Genomic DNA, 21335 nt, shown 5'->3' on the forward strand with positions numbered 1-21335 from the left:
CTGTGCAGGTAGGGCTTGGGGAAGGGGGCTGCTGGAAAGGCTTTGGGGGAGAACGGGCGTTGAGCAGAGCCCCATTGAAGGGCAGCGTCGTGTCTCTAGAATTCCCATCTTCCCCCCCCCCAGCGTTTCCCCTGGAGAGTGTTGGGTTGAAGAGGAAAGTGCCCGGCAGCCCCTCCGAGCTGGGGGTCCAGGGTGGGTGCCCCGTGTTGAGGAGTCCTTGCTGCCTTCTGCCCCCTATGGAGAGCTGGGGGGTTACCTCAGAGTTGTGCAGTTCAGGCTCCCCCTCCGGCCCAGCCTCGGGCTTCTTTTGCCTTGCAATTAGCGGGGAGATAAGGCTCAGTCGGAAGCTCCGCTGGGGACAAAACGTGGTCGCATCCCTGAAAGCCACTGCTGGGGGGTGATGCTCCATCCCTGCGTTTTGGGGCCGCCCCCCGGCCATGGAGTTTCTCCCTTTCCGCAGGAATTTTGCCCGCGGTTCGTGCAGGTTTGGGCAGCGCTGCCGATTCTCGCACGGCACGAAGGTTCCCCCGGCCCGGCACCGCGCTCCGGGAGAGTGAGTGAATGAATGGGGACGTGTCGGGGGGCGGGACTGGCAGCGGGGGGGGTGACTCCTCTTCGTGTCTCTTCTGTGTGTCTCCGCGCTCCTCCAGCTCCCAGCACGACCCGGAGCAGCCGCTGCCCGCAGTGAACGGCCGCAGCCCGGTGCACCGCCGCCGGGGGGGGTCAGAGCCGGGGGTGGTGGTCCGGAGCCGGAGGGGAGCGGGGCACAGCTCTGCTGCCAGCACAACGCGGGCAGCCTTCGGACTGCCACGGGCGGAGGAAGAGGATGGCACTGAGAACATCCCGGCACGCGGTGACCCCCCCGGATGGGCTGTCCGTGGAGGATTCGGCTCTGCGAGAGCTCGGAGTGCCGCAGGTGGGTGCTGGGCTGCCCCAGGACCAGCGGGGCTGCGGGTGGCGGTGGAGCACCCTGCGTGTGTCTGCCCTTGTCCCACATCCTTCCCCCCCAAAACAAAGCCGTGCTGGGGCTGTGGGAAACTCTCCTGCTCTCTTTGTAAGGGATGGGGGCACCTGAGTGCTGAGCCTGTGTTCTGCGGGCAGCTGGACCCGACGGTGGGGTGGGATGTGCTTTTCTAACAGCTCCTCTGTGCTCAGGTTCCCGCCTGAAGGGACTGAGATCAGATCCCAGTTCCTCAGCCCCCAGCAAAGCAGTGCAGACGGCGTGGGCTCAGTGCTCGGAGGTGGGTTCAGTCTCACGGCTGTGCAGCCCCTGTCGCCCCTGTTGACCCTCTGGTGTGAAGCCACGGGCTGCAGTGCTGTGCTGTTCTGTTTGTAGGATCCCACAGAGCTCGGTGCTGCCGCAGCTCCGGTATCCATCGCAGATCTGAGGGCACGCAGCGAGGCCGTGGTGTGCGGCATTTGCATGGAGCGGGTCTACGAGAAGGCACTGCCGGAGGAGCGGCTCTTTGGGATCCTCCCAAACTGCAGCCACGCTTTCTGTCTGGGCTGCATCCGCACGTGGAGACGCAGCCGGGACTTCCCAAACACGGTCAGCAAGTGAGTGTCATAGGGACACACGGGCAGTGCAGGGATGGGGTCACTGCCCCACTGCTCTGTGCCCTGAAGCCTTTCCTTGAGAGTGGGAGCTGTGATGGGGATGGGATGAGGATGCTGGGTGCTCCCACGTGGGTATTGAGCTCTGCCAGGGCTGCTCCCTTTTTAGGACCCATCTCAGGTTGGCTATTAGGAAAAAGTCTTACTGGGAAGATGGTGAGGAATTGGCACGGGATACCCAGGGAGTGGTGGTGTCACCTGGAGGGGTTCAAGACGTGGCACTGAGGGATGCGGTCTGTGGGGGTGGGGTTGGACTTAAGGATCTCAGAGGTCTTCCAACCTTAATGGTTCTATTGCATTCACTCAGAGCCTGCCCAGAGTGCCGGCTCACCTCCACCTACTACATCCCCCGCAAGTTCTGGCTCTCAGATGGAGACGAGAAGCAGCAGCTCATCGAAAGCTTCAAGGCACGGACAGGGTGAGTGCACAGCACCGCGGGCTCTGCAGCGCTCCAGCAGTGCTCACAGCTGCTGTTTGAACCCTGCAGGCAAATCAGGTGCAAATTCTTCACCCGGAACCACGGCCGCTGCCCTTTTGGCTCTGACTGCATCTACCTGCACGAGCTGCCCGGTGGGCAAACAGCACTGCGGCACAGCTGGCAGCGCCTGAGGATGCGTGCAGTGAGTGGGGCAATGCATCATTTGGGGTAGGGGCACCGTGGGGCCGGGCTCACCATCTGTCCTGTGCCACAGGAGCGCAGCCCCTCTCCCTTGGAAAGTTCTGATGAGGAAGAAGATGAATTCTACCTGCTTGAATGGGCTGTCACCAGTGCTCTGCTGGAGCTGGAGTTGCTGTACACAAGTTATAGCCATGGGATGCTCTTTGAGGACATCAGTGATTCAGACTGAACCCTGGGTATTCGCTGGGTGCTCTTGGCTTCAAGGAAGCATCTTCTGGGAATGGAATAATCCACTTTTAATGCTTTGAGCTGCTCCTGGCTTTGGTATGGGGGGAGGGAGGATAGCTGTGGGGTGGGGAATGGGACGGTCCGGCTGCTGCGAGCCTGGCTGGAGCCCGTGGAGCCGGGTGATGAGGTGGGGAGTGTGGGGCAACGGGGTTCAGCCCCTCCTGTTGCACCTCTGGGAGACTGCAGGAGCCGGGATGGGGAGGGAGGTTTTAAGGCACAGAGTGCTGAGAGGAACGGGGAGCCGGGCTGCCCTGGGGCGCGGTTTTAAACTGTTTTTAGCGAAATCTAGGAACGACGAAATAAAACACAGCGCTGACGCTGCCTTCAGCCCTCCCGTCCGAGCGGCTCGGCGCGTTCGCCTTTAAGGGCTCCTTTGCACTCGGCACGTGGGATCATTTGCATACAGCGCGCGCTTTTGGGTTTTTTTGCCGCGCCGGGTGCGGAAGTGGCGCGCGTGGCTCCGAGCGCATCGCCCCCAGCACGGATGGGCAGGGAGGGGAGCAGCGCTCTGAGCTCTGCCTGGGGCTGCGGCTGCCGCCGGAGAGCAGCGTGTGGAGGTGCCCCATAGCGCTGCCCCATAGAGCTGCCGTGAGCCTCGGCCGGTAACGCGGCCTTCCTGGGGGTCCTCCCCATAACCCTGCCCCCCACACACCCACACCCAGAGCCGCGGGGCTCTGGGAGCATCCAGCGGGTCACTGCAGGCGCTGCTCCGCTCCCTGTTTCCCTGCGGGCAGATGGAGCTTCCCTGGCTGCAGCTGCTTGCCAAGCCCTGCCGCCTGCTGCTGCACGCTCTCTCCTCCGGCCCCGCTGGGACGCTGGCTGCTCTCCGTGCGCTGCAGCGGCTGCAGGCCCAGGAAGGACCGGGACACGCGTTCCCCTGGCGGAGCTTTGTGGGCGCGCTGTGTGCGGAGGAGCCCACGCTGGACGGGCCGGATGGAGCCCTGGCTGTGTGAGTCAGCTGCGATCCCAAAACTCGGGGCTCAGTGGGAGGTCGGGTTCATCAAGTTCCCAATTCCTGTGCACCCGGTGCAGTGGTCCGTGTGTAACGCTGTGGATAACGGTCCTGCTGCTTTTCTGCAAAACCTACTGGAGGTGTTTGCTGTTCTCTCCAACGTCCTCCCCTTATTACACTTCTCTCCGCAGCTCAGGAAGGCACATAAGAGCTCGAGTGCTTTGCAGTGATGCAGCCTCTTCTTTTTCTTCCTTTTTCCAGCAAACCACGGCTGCTGCTGCTCCCCATCCTGTGCCAGAGGAACCTCTTCTCCCTGCTGCATGCAGTAGCAGCGATGGTGCCCACGGACTGCCTCCACCAGCTGCTGCATGCTGCAGGGCAGGACCCCCAGCCTGACCCCTGGGTGCACGCACTGGGGGTGCTGCTGCTGCGGGGAGAGGAGCGTTCCTCCCCACCTCCCCCTGCCCTGACGGCTTCCTGCCAGCAGCAGCTCAAGTGTCTGTGCCAGAAAATTGCCCAGAGCAAAGCGGAGGGGAGGAGGAAACTGAAGTGGTGCTTCCCCAAACAGGATGGGGATGCGGCTGGTTCTGTGCATCCAGGGGGGAAGCGCAAGAAGGCGCTGGAGGAAAGCCTGGAGCTGAGTGAGGAGAGGGAGGAGAAGAGGCCACTGCTGGAGGATGCGGTGTTTGAGTTGCCGGGAGGGCTGGATGGCACAGCTGGGGTGGGAGAAGAGGTGCCTGGGGAGACACTGGGGAATGGATCTGCACAGAGCCCGGCTGGGGCTGCCTTGGAAAGCCCCCAGCAGGATGCAGACGAGGAGCCCAGGAGGATTTCGGGGCTGGAGGTTGCAGCAGAGGTCCAGTCCTTTATCCAGGTACTGGGGAGGGTTTCTGCTTTCTCTGGGTTTCAGTCCTCCTCCATTCTATCTCTCTGCACTCCCTTTGCCAAGCCTTCCCTGCCTTGTGGCAAGGTGGTGGGTGCTGTTTTAGCAGCATCCCTGTGTCTCCTGGGGACACCTCTGCAGCTTCCCTGCTGTGGAAAAAGTCTCCTGGGTCCTTCAGTCTGCTGCTGTGTGTATGGCATGGGCATCTGAGAGACTCTAGTTTGGGATTTATGACTCTTGAGGATGCTGCTTCTCAAAGTGCTTATCCTAGAAATCAGGAAGCAAACTGACCAACAGCTCCCCACCTGAAGGTTTTGCTCCCCTCTTTCAGCTGGTGAACTTTCAGAGTCTGACTGTCTTTCACCTCACTTTCCCTAGATGCATGGACCAAGGCTGAAAATGCTGCTGCTGCAAGAAGCCAATGTAAGTGGTTGTTTTGCCTTCATCCTTGGTGCAGGTGGGCTAAATGGGCTCATCCCAGAGCCTCCAGAAGAAGTGGGAGAGGAGATGGGTTTTGTAGGGTGACTGGCAGGAGACAACAGGCCAGCTGTGTCACCTCCTCTACAGCATGTGGATCAGGCCAGGAGGTAGTAGGGAGGAGAAAAGCCCTAGAGCAACATTTTCTGGCTTGGTTTTTTTGGTGCATTAGCCAAGGACGGTATTTCCCTGCAGCGCACAGAGCTGAGCATCCCACCTGAGCTGCACATCCTCAACAGCTGCTCTCCAAGCCAGGTGAGAACTGGTATCCTTGCAGCTGGCGGTGCTGCTGCTGCCCCTGACAGCCCTGTCCTTTCTGCTGTCCCCAGCTCGAGGGGCTGTGCTCCTTCCTCCAGCTCTCCACGTGCCCAGAGCAGCTCTTGGTGCAGTTCTGCAGCTGGTTGCTGGCTCTCACACCTGACCTCAGCTATGCCAGCGCAGCTGTTCTGGCTGAGCAGCTCTTCCTCACACGAGTAAGTGCTCTGGCAGAGCTTTTCCAGCCTGAGTGTGCCCTGTTTCCTTCTCTGCATCCTCACTTCTGCCTTTTCTGCTCATAGGTCCTGTCCCTCACACAGCTGCCCTCCCGCCACCTCATGGCTGCTCTCACCTCGTTCTGCTCCAAGTATTCAGAGCCCTTCTGTCAGGTCCTGGTGGCTCACATCCTGCAGGAGCCAGGGCAAGGTGTGCTGGGCTGCCCTGACGGGAGGGGTGGGAAAGGAGAGCTATGGGAAAGCTCTGACTGCAGGGTGCTGTCTTTTTGAGGGCATTTATCACCCTAAATGTGTGTTAGGAACCACAGTGCTGGTAGAATCTGAGCAAGTTAAGCTGGGATGGGAGAGGAGTGTAAGGATGCCTGGTATTGACAGGGAGGGAGATGACACTGGCTTCCAGCATCAGCCTTCTTGGGGGAGGGCTGCAATCCCTCATGGACTTGGGGGTTCCTGACAGTTCCTAAAGCTGTGCTGAAACTGCCCAAGGGAAGCATTGCTCTGCACAGACGCAGAGATGTGGCACTTGGGGACACGGTTTAGTGATGGTTGGACTTGATCTTAGAGATCTTTTCCAACTTTAATGATTCTAAACCTTCAGCAGGGTAGCATCCCCCACTGCTGGGAGCTGTTGGCAGTTCAGCTTTTGCAGCTGAATGAAGGATGCTGAGTTCTCCAAACAGCAGAAGGAGGCACCACTTGATTTCTGGGTGTCCTGACTGGGCCATCCAGAAAGGGGCAGCAGGAAGGGTCAGCACACCCACATGGGTTTGGCAGCCTCAGCTTTACCCCTGCAGGTGCAGAGCAGATCAAGTTGGTGTGTGACCTTGTAGAGGAGTGCTTGGAGCCTGACTACGTGAGAATGGTGTTGGGGTGAGAGACGACGAGCTGCAGAGCGCGCAGCCAGCGAGGCCATGTGAGCAGCACAGACATCTCCTGTGTTTTGCAGCCAGGTGCTGGCAGTCCCTCTGACCGAGAAGCTGCTGCCGGTGGTGCTGGCGGTGCTGGGCAGGCAGGTGAGGCTGCATCGTGTGCAGCTCCAGCAGCGCCGGGCTGAAGGCCTGCAGTGCTCCCCGCTCTCTTGCAGGAGCCGCTGCCCTCTGAGCTCTTTGACCTCCTGGTGCTCACCCTGTGCCAGCAGGCTCCAGCCTTTGCCACATCGCTGAGCTACGCCAAGCTGGTGATGGCCGTGCTGACCACGTACAGCAGCCAGGTGAGCGCAGCCTTGCAGCCACCGACCCTTCACGGCTCCCTTCAACCTGTTCTGCAGTTCCACATCTGTTCTCCCCACAGCTCAGCCCGTCCCACCGCAGCCGTCTGGCAGCAGCTCTGGATGGCAGCAACGCAGCCCTGAGGAGATCGGTGCAGGCGGTGCTGGGCAGGTGCGACCTGCTGCTGGGTGGGCTGCCCTCCCCTGGGAAACCTCTCATTTCTCTCCTCTCTTCCTCCTCCAGGTGAGCGGTGAGGAGCAGTTGGAGGCTTCCATGGATGGAGGGGAGGATGGCTGTGTGCGGCTCGCCAGCATGATGGGGACACAATGCGTGGCTATAAAAGCCAGGGAGGGCTGTGGGTGTGTGGGAGCTGGGCTGTGGCTGCACAGCGCCCTCCCAGTGGGTGCTCAGAGCTGTGCAGATAGAGATTTCCTCAGATAAAAACTTCCAATTTGCTTTGTTTGTCTCGTTTAAACTTGAAGGGAGTGGAGGAGTGGGGAGGAAAGGGTTCTGCCACACTCAAGATGGCGTCTCCCACCCGCTATGTCTCACTCAAAATGGCTGCCCCCGTTCCTACTCTGCCACTCTCAAGATGGCCTCTCCCGCTGTGCCAAATCAAGCATTCACGATGGCTACTCGCTGTACCACATTCTTGTTCTGCCACTCTCAAGATGGCGTCTCCCTCCCCTGACAAATCGAGCAACCAAGATGGCGTCTCCCTCTTGCCTTCCGGTTCTGCCGCGCCCAATATGGCGGCTGGGGAGGGGCAGGACTTGTAGGCCGGAAGGCAGCGCCTGTGAGGCGAGTTGTGGCGTAAAGGTGACAGTAACGCCGAAAGTGGCTTCGGGTTACAAATTGAGATACGCCATTCAGTTCCATCACACAGACAGTGTGGATTGGGTGAGATGCGCCGCCTGCATCCCATAGCCTGACTGCTGTTGGCGTCCAGGCAGAGTTGAGACCTGATGGCCAACTTTGTCCATGTCTGTGCTGTTACAACGTGACAGCTGCGGTTGAGGCTTAATTGGCCATCACGGTTTTGTATTGGGTTTATATTTTCTAAGGCACGAGTGGTTGCGCACATCAGCCTTCCTGTCCAACAGCTCAGCCCATTTCTGGGCGCTGCTGGCATTTATTTACAAATCTCTCTTCCTCCAGGCTGGGCTCTGTGTTGTTTCCACATCTGGCATATTTGGTGCTGAGGTGCTTTGTCCAGTTGCTGTCCTTTGAGGGGCTGGCACAGCTCAGGGCTCTGTGCAGGTCGGTGCCTGTTGGTTCAGGAAGGGAGGCTCAGCAGAATGGGGTTGAGGTAAACTTCAAATCAGCCTTTTTTTGTTTTTTCTTTTTCCATGGCTTTTGGGAGCAGCCTCTCTGTGACGTGTTGCTGTGCTGCAAGGAGTGATAATTGCACCCTGAGCACCTCACCAAAGGAAGGGCAATAAGCAGCACGGTGGGGATGGGCTGATGGTTGGACTTCACGTCCTTAGAGCTCTTTTCCAACTTTCACAATTCTGTGACTAATAGGAAGTGCTGCCATGGCATCAACGTGCCCAGATTACTCTTCTCTACCCATGAAAGCACCTGCTGGAAACCTGAGCTGGATGCGTTCTGACCAGAGAACGGAAAAGATGAGTGTGGGTGGATTTCTGAGGACAGCCTCCATTGGAGTTTGCAATGGTGCATTTTGTTGATGAAGCACTTCATCATCTGCTTAAAAAGTCATAAACGCTGCCATCCACACAAGGAGAAGAGGAATTAAACCACAAATGTGTAGCGTGCTACTGCTTCGAGTTTGTTCGTTAACGTCTAGTGCCAGCCAGAGGAACGAAACTCTGAAATAGCATGATGCTGGTTTCTGCAGAGAGCCTCATCAGCTGTGGTTTTGCAGTTGGCTGCAGCTTATCACGTACCCTGGGTTCCTGTGAGGTGTATGTGCAAAATAAACCATGAGAGGCTGGAAGCAAACCCTGGAAATGCTGGGTGTGCTGGGGGAAGGCTGCTTGGTTCTGTGGTTTTGACCCTCCCAGGAGCTTTAAAGTCAGCCTGAGCAGTGCAAAGAGGTGGAAGTGCCAGAGAGCATCAGTCAGGCTTTGTAGAAACTTATCCTGGAATGAGGGAGAGCCAGGCTGGGCTGCTGTTTATTTCCTGGTGGTACTGACAGTCTGAAGTATTGTTGGATGTTTCCTAACTGCAGTGCATGGCAGTGTTTATAACGTCCTGCTGATTTATGGGACGCTTGACAGCTGCTCCCTATCTGCTTCCTCTTCTCTAGAGATCTGCCTCTTTCACTGTAAGGAAGGGATTTCCCTTTTCTCTCCAGTAGTTTCGAATGGATTTGGGTTCGCTGCTCTGTGCTGGGATTTGCTGAGGTCCCTTTGGGTTCTGTTCAGCTTTGCCAGCCTTCGCCACGTTATTAATATTAGAGAAAATTTTAGTGCTGGGTTTAGGGGTAAGAATTAGAATTAGAGTTAGAAGCTTTGTGAGGTTATTACAGCTATTTTCAGGGTTGTTAGGCTGATGATTAGTATTGTTTTTGGGGTCTGGGCTTTATTAGGATTGGGGTTATTGTGGTTGGGGCTCTGGCCCCTCCATGCTGACCCCACCAAGAGAATTGCCTTCCCCAAATCAGACCTCACAATCTGCTTCTATGTTCTGGTGCCCTAGAGTGAGATGCAAAATGCAATACAACCCAACCGGATAACTCTAATAGAATGGCAGTGCTTTAGGATTTGATATTCATCAAGAAAATGGAATTTCTGAGCAATGTGGAGAAAGGTAATGGGAATAATAAAGCAAAGCAAGGAGAGCACCTGGGAAAGGGAAGGAAAGGCGAGAGGAGAAGGACGGGCACCCTACAGGGCGCTCTACAGCGCAGTAACAAGCTCTGGAAGCTCGATGTTGTGCCACACTAAGTAGCGGATAGACATTTGTGTGTATACGTTGTCGCTACTTGTTTGGGCAACCAGCAGCCGGGCAGCAAAGCCGGGTTCCGGAGCGGTGCTGGAAATGCCGCGGAGCGGCTCTCGCGCCTCCCGATAGCGCCGCGGCTCTCTGCTGCCACCTGCTGGACGTCGGTGGGTACTGCAGGCACTGCCCTGAGCAAGAGTCCCCGGTGTGTTCCAGGCACCGCGGAAGATTCACAGGATGGCCCGGGTTGGAAGCGACCTCAAGGATCATGAATCTCCAACCCCCTGCCACACGCAGGGCCACCAACCTCCACATTTAATACCAGCCCAGGCTGCCCGGGATCCCATCCAACCTGGCCTCAAATGCCTCCAGGGATGGGGCATCCACAACCTCTCTGGGCAGCTGTTCCAGCACCTCACCACTCTCTCTGTAAAGAACTTCCCCATGACATCCAACCTAAATCTTCCCTCCCTTAACTTAAAATCATTTCCCCTTGTCCTGCTGGATTCCTGGAGATGTCCAGTGAGTTCTCCCAGGGTTTCTCACTGTGCTTTGTGCTGCTCTAGATGCTTCTCAGGGCATCCTACAGGCCTCCCAGGAGCCACCCTATGTACTCAGAGAAACATTTGTGTGCTTCCAGAGCTCCTCTATGTGTTCTTAGGTATCTTAGAGGCTTTTAAGTGTGCCCTAGATGCCTCCAAAATGCCCCCGGCATAATCTGAAGAACTCTGCGGTACTCCCAGAGCTCCTCGGTGTCCACTAGGATGATGTAGAAGTCTCACATTGTGCTCTAGAGGCTTCCAAAGACACCCCAGTGGACTCAAGCACACCCTAAAGTGCACTGTATAGAACGAATCTCAGCGTTTTAATCCAACATGTGAAGCTTCCTGAAGCAGTGATGCCTCTTTTGTTCTGCCACAACAAATTCACTTAGAGATTACTCCCAGAGACCCCCAGGGTTCTCCAGGTTGCACTCAGCCCACCGCAGAGTTCTGCCATCCACGCTCTAAGCGAGAGCCTCAGCCCGCAGCAGCGCCTCCAGTACCAAATTGCAGTCAATACGAGGCAACGGGGAGCGCCTTAGAGCCAGTGCGCATGCGCGGAACTGGGGCGGGCACCTGTCAGTCAGCCCCGGCGCTGAGCCAATCGGACGCGGCGATAGGAGCAGAGGGGCTGGCTGCTCCCCCGGTCTGAGCGTGAGCGTAAATCCATGCAAGTGCCGCTTGCTTTGGCGCACGCGCACTACTGCCGGAGGATCAGTTACCATAGAGTGGTGGTTTCTCTGCGCAGAGCAGCTAGAATTTAGGCAAATCACTTCCGGCTTTCTGTGCACATGCGTTTCACTGCCTGGAGGCTCAAACACCATAGAAGTTGGCAGACTCGAGGCGCAGAGCGGTTATATGTAAATTACGGATGCGCTGAGCCAATCAGTGGGCGCGCGGAGGCAGCGGTGAGGTAAAAGAGTGAGTTTATGGATTCGCTCGGGCACGTGGAGGGGTGCAGGTGTAAGAGGAAGTGCGGAATGAATGGGGGACGTGGACTGGGAACTGCTGATGGGCTTAGGAATTCTCGCCCTGCCTTCAGAGTATGTGGCTTATGATGAGGATCCGCGATTAGAGGTCTTTTGGGGAAGAATGTGGGGTGGCGGTAGTTGAGGTGCTTGGCTGTGTTGAGGCTGTGGGGCCTGCTGCGTTGTTTTGTGGTTGGTTCGGCTGTGGAAGCGCGCGAAGCAAGACAGAAGCGGGAGCAGAAGTCGTAAGGGTGGAACGCGGGTGGCTGTGGGTGGGAGGTTTGTGTCAGTTGTGCGTGTCACGGGAGGTGCGTAGTGCGTTCTGGAGGACCAGGGACCAAAGACGTCGGCGGACTCGCAGCGCAGAGGGGTTGGAGGAAAGAGAGGCTACTTCCTTGCGCGTGCGTGTTACCGCCTGGAGGACCAAATATCATAGAGATTTGCGGGCTTGCGGCGCAGAGCGGTTAGAACAATGTGGTGCTGCTGTTTGTCATGAGGAGGGCAGAACAGTGAAGCAGGTTGTGCCTCGCCTGGGGATACCCAAAACCCGCGTGGATGCAACCCTGTGCAGTGTGTTCCCACATCTTATAACAGATCCATCAAATGACCATACAACCTTTGTCTTTACCTTTTTTTTTTCCTCCTGAAGTGACCACGTATTACTCCACAAATTAATTTCAGGCAGTATTCTCATAGCTGATTATTCACCATCAAAAGACGCAGGCTTCTTTGAGGCTGAATCCCTAGTGCCTCAAAGTTAGTAGAAGAAACCTCTCCAAGTGGTCATTATTATCAACGTGGACCATATCTGCAGACAATTAGACATCTCAGCACATCCGTATAGGCTCTAGGAACAGTTATCCATGTTATTTTCTTATTAAAATCTGCTTTTGAGGGATGTTTGCAAGGAGCCCCCATAGGATAATTCCCTTGTGTTTTTCTGCCGAGTCTGAACTCCAGGGACAGGGAGTTTAGCACTTCCCTATTAGGTCTTGATCTCTGAACACGTAACCCCATGTAGGATATCAGTGTGATAGGTTATAATGCTAAATATGACAGCATTAAGACGGTCCTCTTCCCTAACAGAGCTCAGTTTCCAAGAGATAAGGCCTCAGATCTGGCACACAGTATCCAAATAATCTTTTCAAAAGCATTACTGGTGGGACGCACACTTCAGGGCCTATGGAGAAAAAGCTTGTCAGTTTATCCAGTCTTTTTCAATAGGCTCTCAGCTCAGTCTGACAGCAAGCAATATTCCCAGTCTTATGGCAATTAGAGAAGAAAAATATCCTTTGTGTTAGCGATTTTCGTTCTGCTGGCCAGAAAGTTTGTTCCGAGTGTTGAAGACAAAAACAAAGCCTTCATTGAGGCTAATGGGGAGAGTGCCTCATTCAGAAGGCAAAAAGGAATCAGGAAGATAATGTGACATTTTGCAGGCATGCAAGTCTCATTGAATAGCGGTGTAAGAGCACTTTTCTGAACGCTGCCCATAGTAACTTTTCTGCAGGCTATACACAAATGTCTGTGCCAATCCCAAGTCGCTACTCTATCCGTAATTACAAAGTAAATACACAGTTGTGACACATCCAGATGCCACTGGCTGCATCCAAGTGTCCATCATACAGAAACACTCCTGAGGCACTCTGAGGCACAGAAGTTTTTTAGTTCCTAAAGGTCAGTGTTGATAGCTTCATTTCACTGTTCTGCACTGAGGACGTTTTCCATGCGAAGCTCTGGTGAGATTGGTACAGAACAGTTCTCCAGCTATAGAAGTAATAGTTGTAAATTAACCACTTCTTTCTGCTCCAAACCAGCTGTGACGTGGCCCTCGAACTACAGAATCCGCATCATAGAATTAATTAGGTTAGATACTGTGTAAGATTGATTCTCTAGATCATCACAGCTTTCAATGGAAAATGAGAGCTGTTTGTCAATAGGCCACGCTTCTGCTTCTGAATATTTCCAGAGTTACATCTAGAATTAATTACTACATCTGGAATTAATTACAAAAGGTGGTTCTGCCATGAAAAAAAAAAAAGGCTTCATAAATTAACCTGTGATTCAGTGAGCCTGAGGCAAAGTGATCAGGATGAATGAATTCTTAGGAAGCTTCTTCAGTTCTCCCATCTCTGATGATACAGACAGGTACCTGAAACTATTTGCTTACACTCCTGTTGCATTTTGAAGTTTTTAAAGGATTTGGTGTATTCTGTAGCACTACAAGTAAATGTAGGACTTCTTGCCACATTATTGTCAATTGCATTGCCAGTGGTATTTCTTTGTGTTCTCCCTTGCATGAAAGAGAGTTTCAGAGCAAACCAAGCCTGATATGAAATCTTTCTTGACGTTTCTTTACATTTCAGATGCTTTTTACTGGAATGTGGAAGAAATGTGAGAAAGAGGTGTCTTAGATGAGAGGAGACAAGACTGGACTACATGGATCAAGGGAGAAGAGTGAGTTGTTTGCTGCATGTTTTGCTTACAGAGCATTGGTACAAGCTATTCAATTAGAGTAACTTTGGTTAATTAGGTACTTCTGAAAGACCTCTGTAGCTAGAAATGCCTTTTCCTTCATTCACCCGTAGAAAAGGACATCTAAGCATCATGCTTCCTCATGCTCTCTTTTCATTATCACACACTGTGCTAGTGTTATTGATTTGTTTTTAAATGCAGAAGTGACACAGGAATAAACAGATCCTGCACTGGGGTAAATGTTGAGATATTAACAAACTTACTATCTTACCTCTGTTTTCCTGTGATCATTTCCTTCTCACTTTGAGTCCCTTGACCTGAGTACAGTAGAAACAGTGATTAAAAACAAATGTACCTGCAGAGGCAGCTGCCCTAACTTCACTTTGATTTGGCAGCATGGACAGTGCTTCTGAATATGAGGGAAAAACAAGCCATTGGCACTCCATAATCAGTCTGAAACTTCCAAAGAGTCATGGCAATGTCCCCTGCCCCTGGATACGCACATCTCACATCAGGAAACTCACTGTAATACAGTTACCAGATGGCTGAATCAGCATGAAGGAGAGAAAGTCAAACTGAATGCGCAGAGAAAAATGGGTCACCTCCCATCAGTGAGCATCATGGCTCACTGTCAGCTGAAAATATGGTTTGGGGCACAGGCAGTGACTACAGCCAGATGCCATTTTTAAACACTGGCTCACTGTATGTTGCTAATAAATAGAAAGTTATTTGATTTTGAACTTCAAACTCAGTGGTTTTGGAAATAAGGTGAAAACCTGCCTACTTTGTACAAGCTCCCTTTTGCTAAGCATCCCTAAGGCTACAGTTTGATAGCCTGAATGAGAGAATTCAAAGCACCAGAGGGACATGTTCTGTTGCATCCTTAGTTTATGGAAGTATGGAGCTGCTCTTCTTTTGCACATGGTATCACTGCTCTGGTACATGTAATCAATGAGTTTTTGGAACAAAGTTTGTTTGTAACAGCAGCACAGCTGCTTTCCACTCCATCTCATTCCCTGTCAGTAGGTTCATTCCTTTCATGACGGAATGCACTTGTTGTTTTGAGCACCAGCAAACAGGAAATTAGAGAAAGTGAATTGGACAAATTGCAGACGCTGTAATTATCTTTATCTTCGAGTTCACTGCAAACCAGCTGTCCCACCACAGTCTGGTGAGACGACACATCGTATGGCCAAACTGAAAATGAAGGACCTCAAGTTAGAAAGTGCTGCATCTCTTCTAAGTTGCAATTTCAGAGTCAGATGAAGGAGCACAATTTGTCAAAGTAGGTGCAGAGATTTTGGGGGACTCCAACAGTCAGCACTTATTTGACCAGCCATTTATGAGATTTATATAGTTTTCTATTATGAAGTTGATGGTAACAGGAGGAAGAGCTCGCTCATCTCATTCTGCTCCATGTTATTTGAAAAAATGCAACCAAAACCACACCAACACTGGACTGAATTCTCTGGCATGAATGGGCAGCACGACTTGCAGAGAATAATGCAGTCACAAAACCATGGAGCTTTTTCTCTTTTGTGACCTGTGCTCAAGAACACACTATCCTAATACATCAAGAACTGTCCTGACCCTTCTTTGTCTCAGCTGTTCCTTTTACCTTTCACAGTACCCTCTGTCAATGGAATACATTTTATACTTCCATTTCCTTGTTTTAATCATCTACTAGTTGATTTAGATGGGAGCTTGCATTTCTTGCATTGCAAAAGTAAGAGAAATAGTCGTTCCCCATTTACCTTCCCCATGTTCACTGACTTAACAGTCTCTTTCTTATGCCTCTGATCATAATACAACATTAGTTGTTCTGAAGCTTTGCTGTTAAGATGGTCTGCCTATTATTACTGCATGCAGTGTCCAAGAGAAGGACGTGAGAAAAAATAAATATCCAAAACCTAACATTTAGAAAAGGACCAGAGCTACTCTGTAGTTTGACTTCCATGGGACATGCATGATAACTGAAAAATGGAAAATGTATCCAGACTGTACAGTTCTTTAAAAAAAAATCTGCTTTTATTTCCTTTATTTTAAAGAGAACATGACAGATGTGTTTTAAAGATTTGCAACATAAAGTCTTAACAGTGGGAAAGATGTTATATTAATTTGGTCGTAGCCAGCACCAGTTCTAATGATGAAGCTAAACAAACTTCTTCTCTCTCCATCTCCTATCTGCCCATTTTTAATAATCTAGTTCCTTATTACCAAAGCATGAGATCAGCTATTAGTTAATTACTTAATGCTAGCTCTGTTCTAAAGAGACTCCATCTATGTCTGATAACCCACCTAGAAGAAAAGTTCCCAGAATAACTTTATGAAGTATTGGAGCCATTGGTGATTGTGAGTAATTCCACACAGAGTTCCTCTGACTGACCAAACTAAAACCCTGAACTCAAACAGGAAGATTCTGACCGCTGTGTTGTACGACGTCCAGCTCTAGTTTGAAATTATTCTTGATCTCCACCCCCCCTCAAGATTCAGAATTTGGATTAGTCAGTTTAGACACAGAGCTAGAAAAATGTCACTTTTGTTAATGAAATTAAAACAGCCCATACGCCTAAGAAGTAAGAAAGCAAAGAATTTTCTTATAAGGGGATGGAAATTGATGCAAATTCAAATTTATTTCAATTTCTGAAGAAAATAAGTACTATCTTACCATGCATTAGGGCTTTTGCTTAGTACAAATTATTTGTTGCTATCTAAACAGGTTGAGCTGTATGTTCTAGAGTACAAAAGTGACTCTGTTGTACAGTTTCATTGGCCTGATGATTCCCTGCTGGAAATCAATGGATGACCCAAAAAAACCCCAAAAAGCAGCCAGGTGTCAGACAACAGAAGACAACGCCGTTTTTCTTTGTGACAACTGGGATGAACATTTGGAAGATACTGATCCAAATGTTTCTGAACGTAGAACTGTCACCTGGTGATCAGCTATGCCTGTTGGTTACAGCGACCAAACAGAGTGGCCCTCATTTTAATTCATCAAGAACTTTGCCCTTTGTTGTGAACCAAAGTGCTACCAAAACCTGAAAGAGCAAGAACTAAGCTGCTTAAAAGGATACTGAGCCATGGTGCAGGAAACGCTGATTATTATGCCCAGATTGTTTTCACATAAGTGTGTGCAGTGCATAATGGGTAGATGTGAGCTCATTGCTAAGCCTTGCAAGAAACTGTTGTATTTTATAGGACACATAGCAAGTAACTTCCTTTATATAGCAAACATAGTAAGTAAACTTCCCTTTGGTTTCAATTTCTACATCCAAAATATTTACAGGGACTATTTAAATTTGTCTGTCAACTTCTAGGCAAAGCCCCAGACGTTTTTCTAGCTGTTGCATGAGAAACAACAGTCCTCAGTATATGTGGTGCTGAGAGCTGGCACTGATTCTCCTAGGAAGCACTGCAACTGTTCTAGTTTGGGCTGGGATAGAGTTAATTCTTCATAGTGGCTGGTATGATGTAATACGTCCCTTAAAGATGATGCCTTTTCACAGTATGTGCCTTATTTTTAAAAGCATCAATTAAGAGGAAAGGCAGGCAGCAATAAAAGTATGTCCACAATTAACATAGGAAAATGGAAATACTAAGCTCATGTAAAATGACTGTAACTTTCTGTTGCTTTGTGACAGAAAAAAGATCTGTACTATCTGTACAGAAAAAGGAGGAAAGTATTATTTAAAGTCTCTAATAGCATATTAAGCGGGAGGAAATTTTAAATGATTAGCCTAATTAGTCTACATTTTAACAAGGTAATTTTAACAAGTAAATTATCAATGTAGAAACGAGTAAGGCAGAAGGTTTGTACCTTCTAAGGAGCATGGCTGCCTTTTAAACTGCCATCTGAATCCAGTCTCTCCTCTTAGAATAAGGAAGTTAAGATCTGGCAGTGCTTCAGTTCAATAAAAAAAAACAAAATAATTTGGATCTTGATCCCAAATTTATCCTGTAGCTATCTGAGAAATTCTTTCCTTATTAACAGAGAAAGAAGGAAGTAACTGTAGAAACTGCTTTAAGGCAGCTGCCCAGAATTTTTCGTGGTAATGAGCTCTGTTCATAGACTTTAAAAAGTTTAATTAAATACAGATGAATGACATTTCCTACTTTCAGAAAACTGTAGATCGGCATTTTAAGAGTTCATGAAGGCATCCAGTCCTTGTCCTAATTAACCATGGTAGTTTAAAACGGAAAAAGTAGTGCTGGGGGAGGGGAGAGGGGCTCTACTGTTGATTTATCAATTATGGTATTTTCTATTATACTGAAATGATGCAGAAAGGCTTTGAAATTCATCATCCCAATGCCAGTTTCTGCAGTTATGAAAAAAATGCCTATACTAACAACAAAGTCCATTTCATGCTCTCGTATTCCACTTGACCTTCTATCTTCTCAGTTTAAGGGTTGTGGCCTGAGGCCACAGCCATGTTAGTCACCCACATGTTAACTCTGGCAACAAACCAAGTATTGAATTCTTACAGAAACGCCGAAAAGATCGTTAAAAAGGAAAAGGAAAAGAAAGAAAGATTACGTGTACATCCATACTGTGGTAAGTCTACCTCATGAAGTCTCATGCTGTACCTTTGTGAGATCTTCGGCAGATAACTGAAACGTTCTGCAAAATTCACATCTGGTTTAACAAAATGTACATAAAAACAATTGTCTGCTTACCCACTTCTGATTGCACTTCTGTCAAGAGAATGATTCTCTGTGGGCCATGTGAGTCTCAGTTGATACAAGAAGATGAAGATTAAACACAACGAGACCTGCTGCTGCTCAGCTGCTTCCCAGCAGTTGTGATACAGTGCTCACATGCATTTGTATTATGGCAAACTCAGGTAAGTGATATTTGTTTTTTATTATCTAGAAAAGCGTTTGGGTGAGGAAACCCAAAAGGTGGGTTTGAGGAGCCATCAGACTGCAATCTTGCAACCTGCATAGCACAGGATTCTGTCCCAGTAGGAAACTGAAGCTGACTTGGTCCCATGCTGTAGTAACGACACGTCACTGCTTTGGAAAAACAATAAAAAGAAGAAAGAATAAAGAAAGCACTGAGAATTCCAACGCCATAAAAAGATAAGAAACAGAATGTATTTTGAGTGAAAATGGAAAAGTCTTGTGTTATGCAAGGCCAAAATCTCCAAAACAGGTGTGTTCCTAACAGCATGGCACTGAGCATGGATGAATTCATTGCAGCTGAGGTACTCTTAGGTTCTGATTGGAACAGTTTGTGGGTACATCTTACAGATGTTCCAGCTCAGATATTACTGCCTCAGGCCTGCACTTGCACCACTGGTTCTTGTGGTTTGGCTGAACTGGAGCAAAAGGAACAGAAAGTCACAAGGATTGTTTACAAAGAAAAATGTATGAATGTAGAAACAGTTGAACAAATAAAGAGGTAATGAAGAGAAGGAGAGTCAGTGAGTCATAAGTGAACATGGACCAACCTTCAAAGGAAGCGATGGATGCGTGTAGGTGGCAGAATGCTTGGATGTTACGTGGAGGGTATTTCAGTGCTGGCATTTGATTTGAAAGAACCACCACGCAGGTCTACTTTCTCTACTAATTTACATGAAATTACTAACTCTCCTCTAATTTGTGTGTGGACATTTCAGAGCTCTGTGCATGATTTGCGAAGGCAATTTGTGCCAAGGGAAAGGTGTACACACAGCATATGAATGAGTGCAAGGGAACTTGATCAAAATTCCAGTCTCATGTATTTTTTCTGAACACTTGCTGCACTCCTTTCGGATCTGGAAAATTGCAGACTGACATATCTCTGGATTTTTTATGTTGTGATTCTTTTTTCCTAAGATCTACGCCCTACTGGTTCTGGGAAACTTGTGACCTCTGCATTTTTAATTAGAACTTGTAACATTTTCCATAGCAACATATTTTGATGTCGCAAATACAGAACCTGTCAAATCAAACAATTTCCAAGTGCAAAGCTACGGTCTTCTGGTCAATAGAAGTCCAAGGACATAAAAACACTGAGATGCAAAGAAGACTGAAAATTATTTGTTGGTTGACTCATACCTTTGATCTTCATAATTAAAAAATCAATACGGATATAAAAGAATTACATTGCATGCTGGAGTGGTTTAGATGAAGAACTCGGTACTAATTTCATTGCAGATGAGAGCAGATAGAATCCATCTGTGTGACTGGTGTGCCAGTACTAATATGGTACAAAGGAAAGGAACTATTTCTAGGAAATAGTCGAGATATGGAAAAACTTCACTCACATGATGAACTGTGCGAGCAGGAAGTGAAGAAAAAAGAAATCTGAAACAAGGCCTGAGCTCAGATTTCAACAGACCCACAGTATTAGGAGGAATAATACAATTTGATACGATGCCTTAAGAAAAGCAGTATAACTTAGCACTTAAATATGTATATGAAAAATAAATCACTTATTTATGACACATGCCTCGCAAGTGCCAAGTAAGACTTCTGTCAAGTTTGAAGAAGATAAACTAAGAATTTTTGTCAGTCAGATGCATTTATCCTTCCTTTTCCTGCTTTAAGCTAGGACTAATGGCCTAGGAAGGCATATTTTACTGCCATTGCTAAGACTGCAAAAGGTAATCGTCTTCTGCAAGGACATCCACGTGTAACTGTCACACCAGCAGCCAAGAGACATGGATGTGATCATCAAGTTTTGTTAAATCAAATGCTGAATGCCATGAACCTTTCAGGAGGAAAAGGCAAGAGTCAGTGTGAAACGTGGTAAGAACTTCTTTGTTTCTGGTAGCATTGGGTGTGTGACTACCATCCCTTTGCTTATTCCATCTATTTCCACATTTCTACAAAGTAAAAGAACCCAACCCACTGGAATATTAAGGTAAATGTGGTGTGTTTTAACCTTGCATTGCAGATAAGGAATTCCTGGGGTTCCTGAATCCTGCATGATTCCAGGCACCCCACCTGAGCGTGCATAAGGGAAAGGGGAACAAAAATAGAAGATTTTTCTGTTCCCTAGCAAGAATCTGATAGTTCCCCTCTACTGCCTTTGGTGTAAAAGAAAACCAAAGTTCAGCATTCTAGAAGATGTATTATAGCAGCCTGAAAGACTTTATAGATATATATATATCTATATACATATAGATATATAGAGTATACAAAGAGATGACAATACTTCCATGATGGAGATTTTCTGCTTTAGAATGAAGTGCTTCATTTGGAAAAACAAAAAAAAAAAACCCAAAAAACCCCCAAAAAACTCCTAAAATTGTTAGAACAGTAATTAAAAAAAAAAATTGTTTAAACTCCACAACTTGATACAAAAAGCATTGCTGTGAAAGGTTTGATTTTCAAGAAATCATTTTTAAACTTATTTACAAAACAAGATAGAAGCCTCTGCTGCTATCTATAACATTCACTTCCGTAGTAGGACAGCGATTTGCAACTATTGTATGAAAGATACAGAAAGTGTCACTTAAGTGAAAAAAAAAAACCCAATTATTTTAAGGACAAATAGTAAAAATTGAATGTTTTGGAGCTTAGAGAAACAGAGTTTCGAGGATTTTGCCCTCCAGTGCAAACTGCTCATGCTTATGTTGTAGGAGCATCTTGACTGCAAGAGTCTTAGTGGAAGAAAACTGGCATTGCCTTTATAGAAATGTATTTAATTCTGCGTTTGCAGTTTTCCCAGCTTCATCCATATATGCTGGCCTCGAGGGCCCTAAAGATGTCACAATTTTAAACAGTCTTATAAATCTAGGAGGGGAAATGAGCTGTCTCTCAAACAGAGAGCCTTGGAGAATGTCTAGGGGGCTTCACCAGCGGAGCTGCTGAAAACAAAGCTATGATTCAGGGGTCTCTGACCTTTCCCAGCCCTCCTCCACCAGTGTCAGCCTGCAGCCTGCTCTTTAAAATTTTCTGCTCACCCAGGGAGCAAAATTAGAAATC

At 49.0% G+C, this 21335-nt stretch overlaps 3 protein-coding genes across 8 annotated transcripts in view; all 3 read left to right on the forward strand.

The window, feature by feature from the left end:
* The first annotated feature begins 690 nt into the window (after positions 1-690).
* Positions 691-2555, forward strand: LOC122187037 (probable E3 ubiquitin-protein ligase makorin-1). The gene is made up of 6 exons (XM_042884215.1): positions 691-916; positions 1156-1241; positions 1337-1557; positions 1922-2032; positions 2102-2234; positions 2307-2555. The coding sequence occupies exons 3-6, from the start codon at positions 1424-1426 to the stop codon at positions 2460-2462; spliced, it is 534 nt and encodes a 177-aa protein (XP_042740149.1). The 5' UTR covers positions 691-916; positions 1156-1241; positions 1337-1423; the 3' UTR covers positions 2463-2555.
* A 112-nt stretch (positions 2556-2667) lies between these two features.
* Positions 2668-6990, forward strand: FANCE (FA complementation group E). Of its 4 annotated transcripts, XM_042884332.1 has the most exons (12): positions 2668-3123; positions 3256-3470; positions 3735-4347; positions 4735-4779; positions 5029-5088; positions 5163-5306; positions 5391-5514; positions 6119-6194; positions 6271-6337; positions 6409-6534; positions 6635-6703; positions 6776-6990. In XM_042884332.1, the coding sequence occupies exons 2-12, from the start codon at positions 3256-3258 to the stop codon at positions 6971-6973; spliced, it is 1737 nt and encodes a 578-aa protein (XP_042740266.1). In that variant the 5' UTR covers positions 2668-3123; the 3' UTR covers positions 6974-6990. The 4 variants fall into 4 exon arrangements, with proteins under 4 accessions (XP_042740266.1, XP_042740269.1, XP_042740267.1 ...); XM_042884335.1 differs by having other exon boundaries at positions 2668-3470; positions 6592-6703; positions 6776-6866; XM_042884334.1 differs by having other exon boundaries at positions 2669-3470; positions 6615-6703; positions 6776-6866.
* A 3782-nt stretch (positions 6991-10772) lies between these two features.
* The window catches only part of NGF (nerve growth factor), a 47954-nt gene continuing 37391 nt past the window's right edge, over positions 10773-21335 (forward strand). For 2 of the 3 annotated variants that reach the window (XM_042884224.1, XM_042884225.1), the window contains exons 1-4: positions 10773-10894; positions 13313-13403; positions 17906-18262; positions 19040-20153. The gene's annotated coding sequence lies outside the window, so the exon portion shown is untranslated. The remainder of the gene's footprint in view (positions 10895-13312; positions 13404-17905; positions 18263-19039; positions 20154-21335) is intronic. The other variant, XM_042884228.1, reaches the window with a different exon arrangement.

The sequence above is a fragment of the Lagopus leucura genome, unplaced genomic scaffold (genome assembly GCF_019238085.1).
Source record: "Lagopus leucura isolate 7727_CA_CO unplaced genomic scaffold, USGS_WTPT01 Super-Scaffold_100043, whole genome shotgun sequence".
NCBI lineage: Eukaryota > Metazoa > Chordata > Aves > Galliformes > Phasianidae > Lagopus > Lagopus leucura.

Excerpts from the sequence above, each read along its gene's own strand:
- FANCE (XM_042884332.1), top strand. The coding sequence starts at position 3,256 with ATGGAGCTTCCCTGGCTGCAGCTGCTTGCCAAGCCCTGCCGCCTGCTG. Across the intron at positions 4,780-5,028 it reads TGCTGCTGCAAGAAGCCAAT|CGCACAGAGCTGAGCATCCC; the intron begins GTAAGTGGTTGT and ends ATTTCCCTGCAG. Across the intron at positions 5,089-5,162 it reads ACAGCTGCTCTCCAAGCCAG|CTCGAGGGGCTGTGCTCCTT; the intron begins GTGAGAACTGGT and ends TGCTGTCCCCAG.
- LOC122187037 (XM_042884215.1), top strand. The coding sequence starts at position 1,424 with ATGGAGCGGGTCTACGAGAAGGCACTGCCGGAGGAGCGGCTCTTTGGG. Across the intron at positions 2,033-2,101 it reads AGCTTCAAGGCACGGACAGG|GCAAATCAGGTGCAAATTCT; the intron begins GTGAGTGCACAG and ends TGAACCCTGCAG. Across the intron at positions 2,235-2,306 it reads AGCGCCTGAGGATGCGTGCA|GAGCGCAGCCCCTCTCCCTT; the intron begins GTGAGTGGGGCA and ends CCTGTGCCACAG.